Here is an 18,672-nt window from a genome sequence, read left to right as displayed (position 1 = left end):
CAACACCCCACAGAACTCACACGAAGACAATAGTATAACGATTGCCAGAGGGAAAGGATGGTGGAGGGGGTTAGAAGAGGGTAAAGGGAAGATAAACGGTGATGGAAGGAGACTTGTCTTGGGGTGGTGAATACACAATACAATAATACTGATGATGTGTTATAGAACTGTATACCTGAAACCGACATAATTTTATTAACCAATGTCACCCTAATAAATTCAATTAAAAAACAAAAAGTGGCCTGGCTGGGCGTGGCTCAACGGCTAAACACTGACCTAGGATCCAGGAGATCCAGGTTCAATTCCTGGTCAGGACACATGCCCAGGTTGCAGGTTTCATCCCCACTTGGGGTGTGAAGGAGGCAGCCGATCAATGACTCATCATTGATGTTTCTATCTCTCTCTCTCTCTCTCCTTTCCTCCCTCTGAAATCAATAAAGATATATATATATCTTTTTATATATAGATATATATATATATCTATATATAAAAAGTGAATTCCTGATATACGCAATATAGATGACTTAAAAAATGTTATACTGAGTATGATTCCTTTTATATGAAGTTCTAAAAACAGGCAAAATGAGAGGGTAAGGACAGGGCCTGACTGGGAAATAACACAGGGGACATTTCTGATGATGATGGTATTATTCTGTATTTTTGAAAGCTGTCTGCATTTCACAGATCTATGTATCTGCAAAACTCAAATAGTACACTTCTGTGTATTTCACTGTACATAAATATTACAATTTTAAAAACAAGGTGAACAAATATCAAATTCTAGTTAATATGCATGCTATAGTGATTAGGTGTGAAGTCTACTTTGAAATGCATCAAAAAACAAATGGACAGAGGAATAGATAGATTTGAGACAAAGCAATTAGTCAATTTTGCCAGATCACAACATTTAAGTTCCTTAAAATCACCGTACTATACAAAATCATGCAACAAATCCACAGTGCTTATGGGGAAAATGAGGGTAAGAGCACAGCATTCCAAAACTTCTTAAGTAACACATAAAAAACAAAAAAAAGATAAGAACCCAATTTAAAAGAGAACTCAAAATTCAATAAAAAGTTTTACACATGTTGTTTTAAAAAACAACAACACTACAATAAACTTGGCAGTTTACACCAAAAAGGACCTGAAGTTTACTTGGGGAAATGGGTGACATAGATTGCAGCTTGTAAATTATTTCAAAGTGGTGGAAGGAAAGTTATTTAAGAAGGGAGAAACTGTAACACCAGATGTGCATGTGTGTGGCTTATAACAGTGAACCAAAATAGGTGGTAGATGTTTGAGGTGTTGCGTAACATATAAAAACAAGCTCAAATTCTGCCCGGCCAGGCGTGGCTCAGTGATTGAGCATCAACCTAGGATCCAGGAGATCCAGGTTCGATTCCCGGTCAGGGCACATGCCTGGGTTGCGGGCTCGATCCCCAATAGGGAGCATGCAAAAGGCAGCCAATCAATGACTCATCACTGATGTTTCTATCTCTCTCTCCCTCTCCCTTCTCTCTGAAATCAAGATATATTAAAAAAAAGAAAGGAAAAAAAAGGCAAATTCAACAACATTGATGGAGTGACAAGATTTAAGCACATGGACAAGAAATTTATTATTGTGGTAACTACACATTTAGAAAGGGAAATGGTCATGAATATTCTTCAGAACAATGTATCAACACAGATAATTTCAAATTACACATTTGTTAGCATTATTAAGTATATAATAGTTGTGCCAAATATCAAATAACAAAACTAAGAGGACTAGGTTAGATTAATTCCTATTATAGATAGGAATTAGGTTACTATTACTGCTTTCTACTGTTAGTGCTATGTAACCCAATTAGATTAACAACAGACTTCTCATCAGAAACCATGAAGACAGAAGGCAGTGGCATGACAATTTATAAGTGTTAAAATAAAAACAACAACCATAAACCAAGAATTCTATATCCAGCAAAGCTGTAATTCAAAAATGGAGAAATTAAGACATTCCCAAATGAACAAAAACAGAGAATTTGTATCTAGCAGAACTGCACAGTAAGAAATAGTACAGTGGAAAAGAAAAAATACCACACAGTAACTCAAATCCACACAAAGAAATAAAGCACATCAGGGAAGATAACGAGAAAGGCAAACATAAAAAACAGTAGAAATGTATTTCTGTTTGTAACTCTTCTTCTAATTTAAAGAATATAAGGCAATAATTATAACTCTCTGGGCTTAAACTGTATAAAGATATAATTTTATGACAACAGCAAAAAGTAGATAAAAAAATAAAGATAATATGGACCAAAGTTTAACATACTATTACAATTAAGTATTCATTCAAATTATATTGCTTTAAGTTATCATCTGAGTAATCCTCCAGAGCAACCTCTAAGAAAAACTCTTAACTTGTAATGAGTTTCCCCAAGACCCAGCAATTCGACTCTTAGGTATCTACCCACAAAAAATGAAAATACTTCCACACAAAACTGTTACACAAATGTTTGTAACAACATTATTCATAATAGCCAAAGAAAGTGTTTCTATCTACTGATGAATGGGTAAACAAAATGTGATATAGCCTTATGAAGGGATATTAGTTTGCAACAATGGGGAAAGGATTACTGATAAACGCTACAGCATGAATGAACCTTGAAAACATGCAAAGATAAATAAGTAAAAAACAAAAGGTTACATATTACATGATTCCCTTTATATGAAATGCCCAGTATAGGCAAATCTATAAAAACAAAATAGGTAAGTGGCTGCCTTGGGTTGGGCTAATGGGTGTAGGATTTCCTTTTCAGGTGATGAAAATGTTCTAAAATTAAACAGTGGTAAGGGTTGCGCAATTCTGAGATACACTAGAAACGAAACAAAATGTATCCTTTTAAGGATAAATTTTTATGGTATGTGAATTACATCTCAATGAAACTCTCATTGTCAATAAAACAAACCAGAGGGTTTCTGATTTAGGCTCCAATATGTAAAGAGCTTGGATTTTGTCACTCTTAGCCTCACAAAACAAGGAAAAAGATGAACAAACTGAAAATCAACAACTCTACTTTATCAGAAAATTGAGTTCACATGGCAAAATGCCTCTAGGAAAATTGAAGAGACAGTGAATAAAGAGAATCAGAGTTTACCAGGAGCAGGAGCCTCTGAAGACAGTTACTAGTGGGAATACTTTAAAGGTAACTGATAAACTGCTGGAGGCTATATGTAAACTAGCTTGAGCTTTAAAATCCTTCCCATCTTAAAAAAGCTTCCACATATTCACAAATTTTACCTTCAGGAACTCCACCAGATTATTAACAGAAAAAAAATTCTTTCCAGTTTTGGGCTGAGGGAGAGGAAAAGTGGATATGCCCAGGGCAATCTGTTCTCCTTAACAAAGACCTGCCTCTAAGGGAAACTACTTCACCAGAGCCCTATTTGACCTAGAGTTAGGGCAATTTGACAACTCCAGTTCCAGCTAGCCTTCCTGACTCAAGGGGGAGGAAAGAATACTAAACCTCTTCCGAAGACCATGACCCAGGGACGCTGATCCACTATAACAGCTGAGATTCAATCGTAAGATTATAGAACACACTTCCATTCCCCCATACCTTATCACCACAGCAACAAGGTTACACTATAGTAACAGATGACACGTGAGAGAGCTCCAAAACACAGACTGTATTTAAGGAGTTTCTCGGGAAACTCAAAACAGGGAAGACAAGGAAACACAAGGAAATGAGAGGAAAATGAAGCCTTGGACACCTACAAACAACACAAACACCTAGCAGACACTAAACAGCATAAATACTAGCCAGATAATTATAAAACCTCACAATAATGATCTATTTACCTGAGTTCCCATTATACAATAAATCATATACAGTTTTCAACAAAAAATTACACTGCATGATAAAAAGACAAATTACATTCTAAAGAGACAGCACAGGTAAGGCAGAGATTTTGGAATTATCAAACTAAAAATGAAGAAAACCGTGTTTTATATGCTATTGGCTATAAGAAAGAATCAAAGGAAAATGCTAGAAATCAAAAACACTAACACAAATCAGTCATGCTGTCCATGGGCTCATCATTAGAATAAACACAACTGAGGAAACAATCAGTGAATGTGAAGCTATGTCAATGGAAACATCTCAAACTGAAAGGCCAAGAAAAGGGGAACAGAATATATAAAACCTGTGGGAAAACTATAAGAGGTCTAACATACAGATAATGGGAATACTAGAAGGAGAAGAGAGAGAAGCGGAAATTAATGACAGGTACCAAACCAAAATTCCAGAAAACTCAGAGAACACAAAAAGAGGTTAAATAGGAAAACATCAACACCTAGGTTTATAATATTCAAATTGCAAAAGTCAAACAGAAAATCCTGAAAAGCTGAAGGACACACACACACAACCACCACCACCACCCCTTACTTATGTGAAAGAAGAGTAAGAATTATATCAGATTTCTCTTCAGAAACCATTCAAGCAAAAAAAAAGACTGGAGTGAATTATCTGAGTATTGACATAAAAAACCCCAGCAACCTAACATTCAATATTCAGCGAAATTTTCCTTCAAAAGTTAAGGAAAAATAAAGACTTTATCAGATAAACAAAGACTATTGCCAATAAACCTGCCTTGCAAGAAATATTAAAAGTTCTTCAGAGACAAGGAAAAGACGTGAGAAACTCTGATCTACATAAAGGAAGAGGTTTAGAAAAATAAAAACTTTTCATTTTCTTACTCTGAATTGAGCTCAGATAACTGTTCAAAAAATAACAGTAACAATGAACGGGCAATTACAGTTTATGAAAAAGTGAAACACGTGAGAGCGATATTGTAAAGGTTAAGGGGGGAGTTGTTTAGAACCTGCTACAAACTACCTGCACTGCCTCTGAAGTGATGAAGTAGTGTTTGAAAATGGACTTGTATTAGTTGAAACTGTCCACTGCAAACTCTAGTGCAATGACCAATACAATTTTAAAGTAAATATAATTGACATATTAAGATAGCAGCGAAAATGCAATTATGAAATGCTCAATTAAAACTAGAGAAGGAAGAAAACAATACTTTTTTAAAAAGCAACAAGGAACAAATGCAATGAATAGAAAACAGTTACAAACAGGGTTGATATCAACCCACCTATAAGTCACTTTCAACCAGATAGGTTTAAAAATGCCAATTAAAAGAAATTGACAGATTGGATAAAAAGACACAAGTATATGTTGTCTACAAGAAATCAACTGTAAATATAAAGATGCAGATAGATTAAAAGTAAAGGGATGGAGAAAGGCATACCATACTAACACAAATCAAACGAAAGCTAGACTAGCTAATTTCAAACAAAGCCGACTTCAGAAAAGGAAAAGTATCAGGGATAAAGAGTTTTACTTAATAATAAAAGGTCATTTCTCGAAGATAACATAACAGCTCTTAATGTTTATGTGCCTAATAACAAAGTGTCAAAAGATGTAAGGCAAAAACACCCACTATTATAACTGGAGACACTAACAAACCTGCATCAGTTATCTCCCAGACAAAGCAGGCAGAAAACTAGTAAGAATACAGTCAAACGTAATAGCATGATCAATCAACTGGATTTCACTGACATTTACAGAATACTTCACCCAAGAGCAGCAGAATACACATTATTCTCAAGCTCACAAAAACATTCACCAAAACAGACCATATTCTAGGTCATAAGACAAATCTTAACGTACTTTAAAAATTGAAATAATACAAAGTATGCTCTCAGACCACAATGGAATTAAACCAAAAACCAATAATATTTCTGAAAATCCCAGAAATACTACAAAAACAAAAAAACTACAGACCAGTATCTCTCATGAACATAGATGTAAAAATCCACAACAAATTATTAGCTTATCTAACCCAACAATATATAAAAAGAAGTAAAGACTACAAACAAGTGGGGTTTATCTCACATATACAAACACATTTGAAAACCAATTAATATAATTTATTTCATCAACAGGATAAAGAAGAAAAATCCTATGATCATACTAATAGATGCAGGAAAAGCACTTGACAAAATCTAACACATTTATGATTAAAACTCTGAGTAAACTAAGAACAGAGGGAAACTTTCTCATCTTAACAAAGAATATCTACAAAAAACCTACAGTTAACATCAGACTTAATGGTGAGAAACTAGATAGTTTCCCACTGAGACTGAGAACAAGGAAAAGATGTCTCCTCTCACCACTCCTATTCAATACTATAATGGAAGTCCTAGTAATCCAAGGAGACAAAGAAAAAATATAAAAGGATTATAGATTGCAAAGGAAGAAATAAAACTGCCTTTGTTTTTTGCAGCTGACAGGAATGTCAATGGTAGTTCAGCCAGGGTGGCTCAGTGGATTGAGCACTGCCCCATTCACCAAGAGGTCGCTGGTTTGATTCCCTGTCAGGGCACATGCCTGGGTTTCGGCCTAATCCCCAGTGGGGGGCATGCAGGAGGCAATCAATCAATGTGATGTTTCTCTCTCACCGGTGTTTCTCTCTCTTTAAAAAAAAAAAAAAAAAAAAATCAATATAAAATAAAATAAAGACAAAAATAAAGAATGTCTATGTAGAAAACCCCAAAGAATTGACAAAGCACTCTTAGAACTAATAAGGAATTACAGCAAGGTTGTAGGATACAAGGTTGATATGCAGAAGTCAATCACTCTGTGCACCTGGCACCTGTATAAATTTTGTTAACTTGTGTCACCCCAATAAATTAAATAAAAAGGGAAAAAATGGCAATCACTACATGCTAGCAATGAACAATATGAATTTGAAATTTAAAAAATGGTGTCAATTACATCAGTACCAAAAAAAAAGAGAAACAGGTATATTTTTAACAAAATATGTATAAGATTTATATGATAAAACTGATTAAAAAATAGAACTAAATAAATGGTGAGACTCCAAATTCAGGAACAAGATGACTCAGTCCTGTTAAGATGTCGGTTTGATCTACAGATTCAACACAATCCCAATCAAATGCCAAGCAAGTTATTTTATGGATGTCAACAAGCCAATTCTAAAGTTTATACAAAAAAGCAAAAGATCCAGAATAGCAAACACAATACTAAAGGAGAATGAAGCTGAAGAACTGATGACGGACTTCAAGAAATACTATTAAGTATTTAAATACCACAAGGTAGCAAAAAAAAAAATAGATCAATATAACAGAATAGAAAGCCCAGAAATAGACCCACAAAAATATAGTAACTGATTTTTAAAAAAATATTTATCTTTACTGATTTCAGAGATAGGAAGGGAGAGAGAGAGAAACACCAATGATGAGTCACTGATCAGCTGCCTCCTGCATGTCCCCTACTGGGCATGTGCCCTGACCTAGAACTGAACTTCGATCTCCTGGATCATAGGTCGATGCTCAACCGCTGAGCCACGCCAACCAGGCTAGTAACCGATTTTTGACAAAGGAGCGAAGACTATTCAATGTAGTACTGAACAAACAGACATCCAATTGAAAAACTGAACATACAAAAATTAACTCAAAATGAACCATAGACCTAAATATAAAACACAAAACTACAAAATGTCTAAAATATAGTACAGAAAAAAAATTAGGTGACCTTGTGTTCAGCTACAACTTTAGATACAAAGCGGAAAACAAGATCTGTGAAAGAAAAATGGAAAGTTGGACTCATTAAAATTAGAAAGTTCTGCTCTTCAAAAGACAGTGTTAAGAGAATGAAGACAAGCCACATATTGGGAGAAAATATTTGCAAAACACGTATCTGATAAAGGACTTGAATCCAAATATACAAAGTTGTCTTAAAACTCAACAGTAAGAAAACAAACAACCCAATTAAAAAGTGGGCAAAAGATCTGAACAGATACTTCACCAAAGATCTACAAAATGGCAAATAAGCATATTAAAAGATGCTTAATATGTCAATTATGGAACTGACAGATTAAAACAATGATGAAATACTGTAACACACCTATTACTATGGTTAAAAAAACAAAAACCTGACATACCAATTGCTAGTGAGGATGTGGAGCAACAGAAACTGTCATGAATTGCTGGTGGGAATCCAAATCAGTATAGCCACCTCGGAAGACATTTGGCAGTTTTTTACGAAGTTAAACATATCTTACCATATTATAGACCCAGCAATCATGCTTCCAGGAATTCACTCAAATGAGATGAAGACTTATGTCCACACAAAAACCTGCACATGGATGTGAGCTTCACTCACAACTGTCAAAAATTAGAAAATAATCCAGATGTTTCTCAACAGGATAAACAGTGGTACATCCATACAGTGGAATATTATTCACTGATAAAAGGATCTATCAAATCATGAAAAGACACAGAGAAATCTTAAATGCATATTGCTAAGTGAAAGAAGCCAATCAGAATTATACTATATAATTTCAATTATCACACTCAAAGAAAAGGTAAAATTATGGGGGCAGTAAAAAGATTAGTGGTTACCAGTTGGAAGATGGAGGGTAGAGTGGGGAGAAAGGAAAAGGTGGACCACAGGGGATTTTTAGAGCAGTGAAACCATTCTGTATGATACTTTAATAATAGATACATGGCATTTTGCTATGCCAAAACCTACAGAACTGTTTAGCACAGAGTAAACCCTAGTAAACTATGAACTTTAGTAATAATGTATCAATATTGGTTCAACAATTATAAAAATGTACCATACTAATGCAGGGGATTAATAGGGAAAACTGGGGAGAGAAAGGGGTACAAGGGAACTCTGTACTCTTTGCTTAATTTTTCTGTAAACTGGAAACAACCCAGTCCTTCAACTGGTGAAGGGATGAAGAAAATGTGTACATCCTTACAATGGAATACTACTCAGTAATAAAAAGCAATGAACTATTGGTACAGGTAACAACACGTATTAATCTCAAATGTATTATGCTAAATTAAAGAAGTCAGTCTCAAAAGGTTACCTACTACATAGATTCTTTTATATGTCAGTTCTGAAAAAGAAACCCTATACGGAAGAAGAATGTGGCTGCCAGAAGTTCCAAGAGTAGGGATGGTTAATGAAGAGAGCATTTCCTTTCACGGAAATCTGGGGAGTGATGGAATTGTTTTGTATCTTGATTGTGGTGGTGGCTGCAGGACTATATTCATTAGTCAAAACTCATAGAATTGTACGAAAAAAAGGTGAATTTTACTGTATGTTAATTTAAAGTAAATTCTAAAAAGGAAATACTCCAATAAAAAAAGCCTCACATGAAAACAAACATGAAAAATATGTAACCTCATCAGTAATCAAAGACATTTTCCTTAAAATGGCACACCATTTTTCACTTATATATCCTAAAGAAAATAACCATGGGTATATGCAAAAATATCTACAAGAACATTTAATGCAATGCTGTTTGTTATATAAAAACCAGGGCTAATCTATATGTGGAACAGTAAATCACTGTACAAGCACACATTTAAATTATGTGGCACTTCTGCCCCCATCTCAAGAAGGCCCCACCGGGCCCTGTCCACTATGCCAACTGGAGGGCTACAGGAAGAGAAGGCCCTGCAACTGAGAAGCCATTGAACTTTGGCCAGGCCCTGCTAGAAACCCCAAAGCCTTAAAGACAACACAAGCCTATATGGTAATTATAAATGCTGCAATAAAAATAGTATTTAATAAAATGTAAAGGTATTAGATTATCATGAGGGGGAAAGCATGTGGTAACAAAACAATGTGTACATTTGTTGGAAATGTAAACTAACAATGTTTTCCAAAAGGATAAATGTGTAAGGTAGATATAAAATAAAACAATTTTTAGCAGTTTCAAAAACACTGGTGAGCTACACATTTTTGACCTATAGGACTGGAGTTACCTTTTAATTTACAAGATAATTCACTTAACCAGAACCTTATCTGAAACTCAAAAGCAGTTTTATGATTATGATTTAACACACCTGTTTATAAATTTCAGAAATAAAACTTCAAATTATACTAAATGTTAGCTTCTCAGTAAGCATTCATCTAGTGCGCATAATGGTCACCTATCAAATTCCTTGCTTAATGTTTAATTTTAAATATTCAAATTCTGAATAGTTTCTCCATGTTACTCAAGGTATAAGAGGGATCTTTTTGTCTTATAGGACCTGAAGATTACTTAATACCTTTTGAAATAAAATCTTTTATTTCTGTGGAATGGCATCATGAATACAATGATATGACACAGAAATTAAGAGCACCAAAAGATAATTATTACTGTAAGATACACTGGTGCGTGTGTCTGTGTGTGTGTGTCTGTGGTGTGTGTGTATCTGTCTCTCATTTTGAGTCCAGTATTTTCTCCATAAGCATCTTCACTGCACAACTAATTGGTCATAAGGCAATTTTGCCATAAAAGATAAAATAACTGGTTGACAGCTTGATTTACACTTGACTATGTATTTAAGCTGGTTGTCCGTGTGGTTTCATTTCTCCATTGATGAGGTTCTCGAAGTACTCCCATATTTACATTATGTAAATCTTAGCCCTCAAATGGTCTAAACAGTGACGAGAGTAGACCTGGTCTTAAAATAGTGGATAACAACCAAGTATAAAGCCAGACTGCAAAGCTACAGTGTGAAACCAAACTACATACCATACTACAAAATGGTAAGTATCAGTCTGCAAAACCTCTGGTGAGCAGTCATTCTCACCTGTCAATGCCAAAAATTTACCAAGCTACGGCAAATACAAAAGAGGTGGCTACTAATTCACAAGAATTCACAAGTGCTGAAGAGCATTATCAGTTCTTTGGTTGGACACTGACACCTCTCTTAAGAGGAAAGAAATTTCAGCGAAAAAGAAAAAGTATGATGTTGAATGAGACAAATCAACAAGCAAAAAAAATGTATACAACGATCAAGAGACTTCCAAGAGAGTGTATTTTCATTTTTTGCGATTAAGTCTTTTTAATTCTAATAATTTTCAAATTTCACTGTCTTTTTTAACATCCCTCTTTTATTTTTTGTTCTTGTATTTTTTATGGCAAAATTGCCTTACAGCCAATTAGTTGTGCAGCAAAAGCATTTGCAGCAAAAATGCTTGTGGGGAAAATAACTAGAACCTGGACAGTTATCTGTTACTTACAAGCTGCCAATCTTAAACATTTAAACAAGATATGAACATAAACCCATTTCTTCTTTATGTGGAAGAGGGAACATATAACTACATTCAAACATTAAAAGTGGACTGCTGATACTCAACTGGTGATTCATAAAAGAAAACCAAAAACATTTAATCAAAAGTTGCAGACACTCCTGTGAAAATATTGCAATCAGGTTTTTAAAACACACATATTTCAGGGTTAAAAGAAAAAAGCAACCGCTATCCAAAAAGCTTTAAGAACTTGCCCGGCCGGGCGTGGCTCAGCGGTTGAGCGTTGACCTAGGATCCAGGCGATCGGGGTTCAATTGCCGGTCAGGGCACATGCCCGGGTTGTGGGCTCAATCAATGACTCTCTCCATCATTGATGTTTCTATCTCTCTCTCTCCCTCTCCTTTCCTCTCTCTGAAATAAATATATATTTAAAAAAAACAAAAAAGAACTTATAAAAAAGCAAACAGAAAGCAATTGTCTAGAGAGCTAAATATGACAAAGTAAGCAGATAAAACTTTACTTGACCACTGTACTAGTGATGTGTGTTTTTTTTGCTGTGTATGATGTTTAGACATCTTAAAAAGTTTTCTTTTTAAGGGAGACACTGCTCATCCCAAGGCTAACCCTTTCTTAGAGATAGCAAAGGACTAGGCCAGGAACATCTCTCTCATATACAAACCAACTAATTCCAAGTTAACAGCTCCAGCCATCTCCTTATCTACCTCACACACACATGTGCACAAGCCAGTATTTCTCTTGCCCTAAATTATCCCAGGGTCAGGTACCAGACATCTAGAGACCACCCCGATAGCCCAAATCCCACTGGAATTATTCAAACATGCCAGTACTAAACTGTTTACCCTGCCCTGCCTTGCTTTTCCCTCAGAAACCACCATGAACACTCTGGCCTATACCTTCCTCTCACTGCTGTCTTCTGCCACCTGTCCAAAACCTGATGTTCCCCGTGACCCTGAGTGGCATGTGTGACCCTTCTCTGGGACCAGTGAATGTAATAAACTTCCTTCTAAGCCTCATTCTGATTTCCTCCTGTGGCCACAACTACTTTACGATACTATATCCAACACATACATTCATAGAACAGCCACTATTAATATACAAAATTCAAGAATACACATACCCAAAACATTACAAATTAAGGACTAATCACTAGATGATTATCTGAGTCAACAGAATTGAAGTAAAAAATTTACAACTGAAGTAACAGAAAATGAATTTTTTTCCATTATTACTATTCAAACCTAGAGCATTTTGATTTGTCTGCTAGAAAATTTTGTTCCAATTCTAATTCTACACTGACAGCAAAGCAGCTACTTCTCTCTCTATATACTGCACCACCCTGTCCCCATTTCTCCCAAAGCAGAAGGATCAAGGAAAACAAAAACTGACAGGCTCTACTTCTTGCATCCAGAAAGTACAAACATGCATCAAACCGTCAGCTGCGTAATTCTCCCATACCGCTCAAGGAGCTATATAAATACATAATACGAAAATGGCTTCAAGTACCTGTTCATTTATCTTGCCTTTTAAGTAATAATTAAGACACTAAGACTCTAAGATCAACAAAAGCATACTTCTAGTTTGAGAGTCCTCTAAAAAACATAACCTGGTTTCCTGACTTTTTAAAGTAGACTATTACAGTCTTAAATACAGGGTACGAGAAACAACCGATAACATTATGGATCCAACATGCTGCTCAAAATAGGGAATATCTGAAAAGGAGGGGACTGCAGGAATTGGTATAAAGGTAACTCTCTAAATGTAAAATATACTAAGCTGCAAAATAGCAAAGAATGTTTCATTGGATCTTTAAGTTATTTATGACTCGAATAAAAGAAAATTTTTGTTTAATAAAATTCTTTACATTGCAATCCATATTTAAAATCCTTATTTTTTAGCATGTCCCTACAAAATTAATGAACAATGAAAAGCAGCAATTCCAAATCATACAAATAAGTTAGTAAGAAACTGCTTCAAATTTCAACTTTATAAACTTTCCATCATACCTAGTGACACATACCTATAAAATTATGGAGACTGGGGGTGTATTTTACTGTTTGGTTTTCAATAATATTTTTCTTCACAAGTGTTATAATTTAAAATATACATTGGATCTTTAAGACTTTCTCATAGTTATGGAAGTCTCCAATTTTTAATTTAAGTAAGTGGGAAAACAGTGTTTTTGTAAAGGAAAAAAGAAGTTAAATCAGAAATAAAGACAAACTAAATGCAACACAAGAGTAAACAGACCCCACGGGAAAAGATGGAATAGAATAGAGGACATTTTTTAAACAAAGAAGGAAAGAAAAAGGTTTTGTGAGCAAAATGATATAGAAGTTAGGCAAAGAAGACCTAACACGCTCATAACCAAAGTGTGTCGTCCCCCTCCCCACCCTGAAACCTATGCAATGAAACAGGACAAATACTGAAAACTATCATATGAGGAAATTTTTCTGAAATAAAAGATCCTATTATTTAAGGCCATACATGAAGGTTAATGACAAGGAATACTCAAGTACTGGTACTTTTAAAAAAAATAAAAATCTTTTTGGCATGTAAGCAAAAGACCAAGTGTCATGTAAGGGGAAAAAATGGCATAAGACCTTGGTAATAATACTTCATATACCCAAGTCCATGGAGCTCATAAGACAACGTAAACCATGGATTTTCTACCCAATCAAACCTTCAAATATAATGGGTGTAATGGTCAAAAACAAATTAAGTTATGAACTAGAAAGAACTTAAATAATATTGTCCCCATGAGCTCTTCTTTAACTCTCTAGTAAAGAATTAGCTTCAGACAATCAAAATACACCAAGAGAACTTTGCAACAAACTCTGGTGATGTTGAACAAACTGAATTTAGAACTAATATTGAACGATGAGGTAAAAGATGTGCTTTTACAACATAAAGATATAATACAATTAACAAAATGAAGACAGGGAGAGTTTAACAAAAAGGAATGAAATATTAATACACTGGACTACCTAAAATGAATCTCAAATGCATCACGTTAAGTAAAAAAACAACATACTCAAAAGGTCACATTTATATGACATTTCCATTTATGTGACATTCTGGTTTCAAAAGCAAAAACTATAGGAATATAAAACAAACAAAAGGGAATTTTGGGAGGTGAGGGAACTGTTCCATATCTTGATTGTGGTGGTTATTACATGACTGTATTTCATTTGTCAAAATTCACAGAACTATACATGCCACCCAAAAAAAGTGAATTTTACTGCATGTAAATCAGTAATAAATTTTTAAATGCCAAAAATATAGATACTATGGAAGAGGGAAGGGAAGGTGAAGAGGTTATTACTAGCTAATTCCATTACTGCTCAAAATAGAAAATATCTTAAAAGGAGGGGACTGCAGGTATTAGTACAAAAGTAACTCTCTAAATGTAAAAATATCCTAACCTACAAAATAGCAAAGAAAATTTCAAACCACATTATAAAAAAACCAAAAAGATTCAAAAGCGTCAAAAACATTTAAAGTTTCCTCTATGTTCAGCTAACCACTTCCCCTATCTAGAAAAGCAACTACTGTTACCAGTTATCTGTGATATATGTTCAGTTTTCTCTAGCATTATTTACTTATATTTTCAAAAGGAAATAACAGAAAGGTAAACCAAGAACTGTATGATTCCATGTATAAACCATCCCAGAAATGGCAAGACCATAGAAACAGAAAACCAATCAGTGGTTGCCAGAGGCTGGAGATCGGGACAGTGGTGGCAGTGACATGACTGTACACATCTATCAAAACTCAGAGACCTACACTCTGTGTAGGTATATGTAAATTATACCTAACTTTAAAAATGAAAGAAGAAAAAAAAAAAATGAGGCAACCTGGCAACAAAAGATAAGACTGAAAAACTAGAAAGGAGTTAGTCTTCATGAAGGACCCTGCTAAGAAGTTGTAATAGTCCTGAAACCACCTCAAACTGGCCCTATCCTGTTTCTAACAAGGTACTGAGTTGTTTTTCAGAGACAACAGAACAAAACCACAAGTCATGGGGGAGAAGCAGGAGTAGAGGAATTCTGACCTCCCATTCCACTGGAAGGCCAGAGAGTCCACCCCACCCCCACCAAAAACTAGGACGTGACTGGGATGCAAGCAAGCCGAACCCTTCGGAAGTGAAGTCTCCGCTGTCCACAAGGTCCAGTGCCTGAAGTCCCTACCCTATCTTACCATAAATGACCAAATTCCAAATCCCTCCTACAGAAGCCTGCCCCATGAGCACCTGTGCCTACCAGCCTGTTAAATCTCACCCCAAAACTGGATGAGGGAGGCAGATGTGAGCTCTGCCTCCTGTCCAATAAATTTTTTTTCTTTTCTTAAAATCTGGTGGCATAGTATAGCCTTCTATTTGTGTCAGGGAGTGAGCCCTTCCTCAGTAACAAAGTTATAGATTTTATCCTCAAAGCAACAGGTGGACTAAATGGTCTCAAGAAGGGGACAGTCACAATTCAGTTCTGTATTAAAAAAAACACCAACAACAGTTATAGAATGGAAGAAAACGGAGCAACTGCAAGACCAATTAACCAACCACCCCAGTAATTTAGGGGATAAATTACCAAGACCTGACTAAGGCAGAGGCTTCAGAGGCGGACAAAGAAAGTAAAAGCAGGAAATATCTGAAGTTTCTAGCACTAGTGAAACAACTAACAAAGCTAGCACTGAGAAGATTTTAGACAAGCTAAATTTATATCCATTCAAATGTAAACATCTGGTTAGGTATACTGGTCCTGAGCTCAGGGTGCAGCCTGAGATGTAGTTTAGATCTGAGATTCATCAGGTTATTTGCTGTCATGAAAATAAAAGGTCAAGATGATGGAAAGGCAGAACATGTAATGTGAAAGGTAAAGAGAACCCTGGGAACCATCCCGCACACCACCAGCATTACGGGGTTAGGATACAGTTTGAGTATAAAAGGAACAAGCTTACTGAGTATGAAGCAGGAGAGACAGAAATGATTAATCACGTGCCTATTTCAATCTGGGTCTCTCAACCACTTTATCCTTGGCTTCTCTGATTTTATCTTTGGTTGATCACTTGGGAAAACTGAGGAAGTTAAATAAAGTTATTGTTAATTACAAGTTTTCACTTTCTACTTTCCATATTGTTGACACTGAGAATATTCAGCAAATAAAGAAGAATCATCTACTTAATACATTTATTTTGTCAATTAAATATAGAAGAAGCAGTAAGAGGGGCTAAATGATTCACTTCAAATACAGATCAGCTTACTCATGCAGCCCAAGCACTTTATCTTGGTAGCTGAACAAATGACTCTACGGATGCTTTAAAGGATCGCTGATACCACAATGAGGTTATCAGGAAATACCATAGGATACATCAAATGATTCTAGGTAATTATTTCTTTAACCAGAGAGATGCACCAAAATTCCCCAAGGAGCTTTCCCAAAATGCCTATCTTGTCCAAACTCTACTTCTAAAAATACTGATTTAGGAATGTCCAGGGTAAGATCCAAACTACTATATTTTTAATAGTCCTGTAAGTGATTCTTAGGTGTAAACACACACACACATACACACACAAACACACCAATTCCAAGTTGCAAAGAAGTCATATAAAAGTTGGTTCTAGGATCTACACAGAGTTCTAACTGAACGTTTCTAAACCACATCCTAATCCCTGGGAATTGCCTTCAAATGAGAGCATACAAACATACATTTCTGTGATCTAAACCTGAAATTGTAACCACCAACCACTGTAAAATGCCATGAATTTTTTTACTTTGGTTAACTAGCTTTAAGAAGATTTAACTTCTCAGCAGAATTCAGAAAAATACAGTGTAAGAAAAGGCATGAAAAAATGAGTCACTGTTTCTATTATTTAATTCCAATTCTTCATTTTAATGACAAACCTGCCAGAAAAACTAGGTTAATTTCACCAATTCAAGCTTTAATTTCACCTAGTATCTAACCAAAACCAGATCCAACCGGTTATATTGAAATACTCAGATTCCACTTTCCAATTACCAAAATTTACAAGATTCCAATTTTCCAATTACATCATAAACATTATGAATTAAAACAAAAATAATTACCCAAGAAAAGCAAACAATTTTTCCCACCACAACTGACACTTACCCATCTCTTCCCTTACTGACAATTTTTACTTCAAAATAATAAATCCCACAGGCGGCTGGTATTGGATGTGTGGCACGAACTGATGCTGCATCTTTTGGGGTTTTACCATGACCTGCATACAAAACAGAAATGAAATGAAAATCAAATGAGATATTCAAATGAGAATCTTAACAAATAATTCAGGAACAAATATGGTTTATAGAATAACACATACATTTCTGCTTCCCTCAGTACAAATAATTAAAGACAATGATCATCGCTAGTAACCCAATATGCAAAATAGCCCGTTAGCCATGGAACCTTCACACAATACTAGTTTTAATAAAATTTTACAATCTGAACACACTAAACCTAGCAATCCTTTATGAAAATTAAATTACTGTAGGGTACACTATATTTTTAAGGGAAAAAAATGCTGCATTTGAAGAGCATGATAAGCCTATGATCTTTATTTTATTAATCTAAATTTGCATATCATTTATAAAATTCCTAAATGAAGCTATTTTGCCAAATGGCCTTTTTAAACGAAAAGCATGAGTATCACAGAGTATATTTTTAAGTGAAATTTTATACAATTAGTTTGAATTGACAAAAGAGCGAGCATTCTTACTTTAAGAATTTACAATTTTGTTCTTTGTTCTATATCATTAATTCTATACAAAGGCTGATCTATAAATTGTTTTTGTCAATTACAGCCTGAGAAATAGCTAATCTCTAGTTGTATTTTCTTTCTTTTTTAAAGAAAGTAATATAACACCATACCATTGCTTACATATTTAGAAAATGTTAAGATAATGGCTTTTAAACTTCTTAAATTAGCCACTCCTCAATCTGAATCCCAGAGGGTATCCTTCACTCACAATCGCTTCCCCTATCCCTCGTCCAAGACACAATTAACCTTGAAAGCTAGCATGTGAACAAAAATCAAGTAAGCAAGAGAAAATAAGCCCATAAAACCACAGAAAAATAAAGACAGAAGCTGAAGTAGCTGGTCAAAAAGTACTCAAAGAGAGTGAGACAAGTCTCCACAACCCCCAAAAAGGCTGTATGAGAAACAGTACTCTAAATCATTATTCAGGTGTTTCAGTTAGATATGCTTCACCCAATACACACTATGTCATTCATCTTTCAGCCATACTATAACAATACCTTCATGGGGAGCGAAATTCCCCCCCTCAAATTTACCATGATTGTTTTAAAACTAAAAACCTTAAGTCACAAATTATATCTTAGCCATATAATAACCATCACAAACCAGTAAGATCGTATCTTCCCTTACCATACACTTCATCAAATTACCAATGCACACCCTATCACTGATCAGTTAAGTTTACACTCATAATGCAGATTAGCTTATGTTTAGTTGGCCCAAAAGAAATTGAACTCAACTGCTCCTTTTCATTACCATGAAAACTTGCAT

The 18,672-nt window shown here is 35.0% G+C and overlaps 1 protein-coding gene across 1 annotated transcript in view; it reads right to left on the bottom strand.

Moving 5' to 3' along the window:
• Positions 1–18,672, bottom strand: part of RANBP9 (RAN binding protein 9) — a 77,742-nt gene that overhangs the window by 46,605 nt on the left and 12,465 nt on the right. The window contains exon 2 of the mRNA XM_016217112.2: positions 17,253–17,364. Coding sequence (XP_016072598.2) covers positions 17,253–17,364 — 112 coding nt within the window. The remainder of the gene's footprint in view (positions 1–17,252; positions 17,365–18,672) is intronic.

Source organism: Miniopterus natalensis, chromosome 9 (genome assembly GCF_054644295.1).
Source record: "Miniopterus natalensis isolate mMinNat1 chromosome 9, mMinNat1.hap1, whole genome shotgun sequence".
NCBI classification, from domain to species: domain Eukaryota; kingdom Metazoa; phylum Chordata; class Mammalia; order Chiroptera; family Miniopteridae; genus Miniopterus; species Miniopterus natalensis.
The sequence above is the reverse complement of the archived record's forward strand: the minus strand, read 5'-3'. Positions and strand labels throughout refer to the sequence as shown.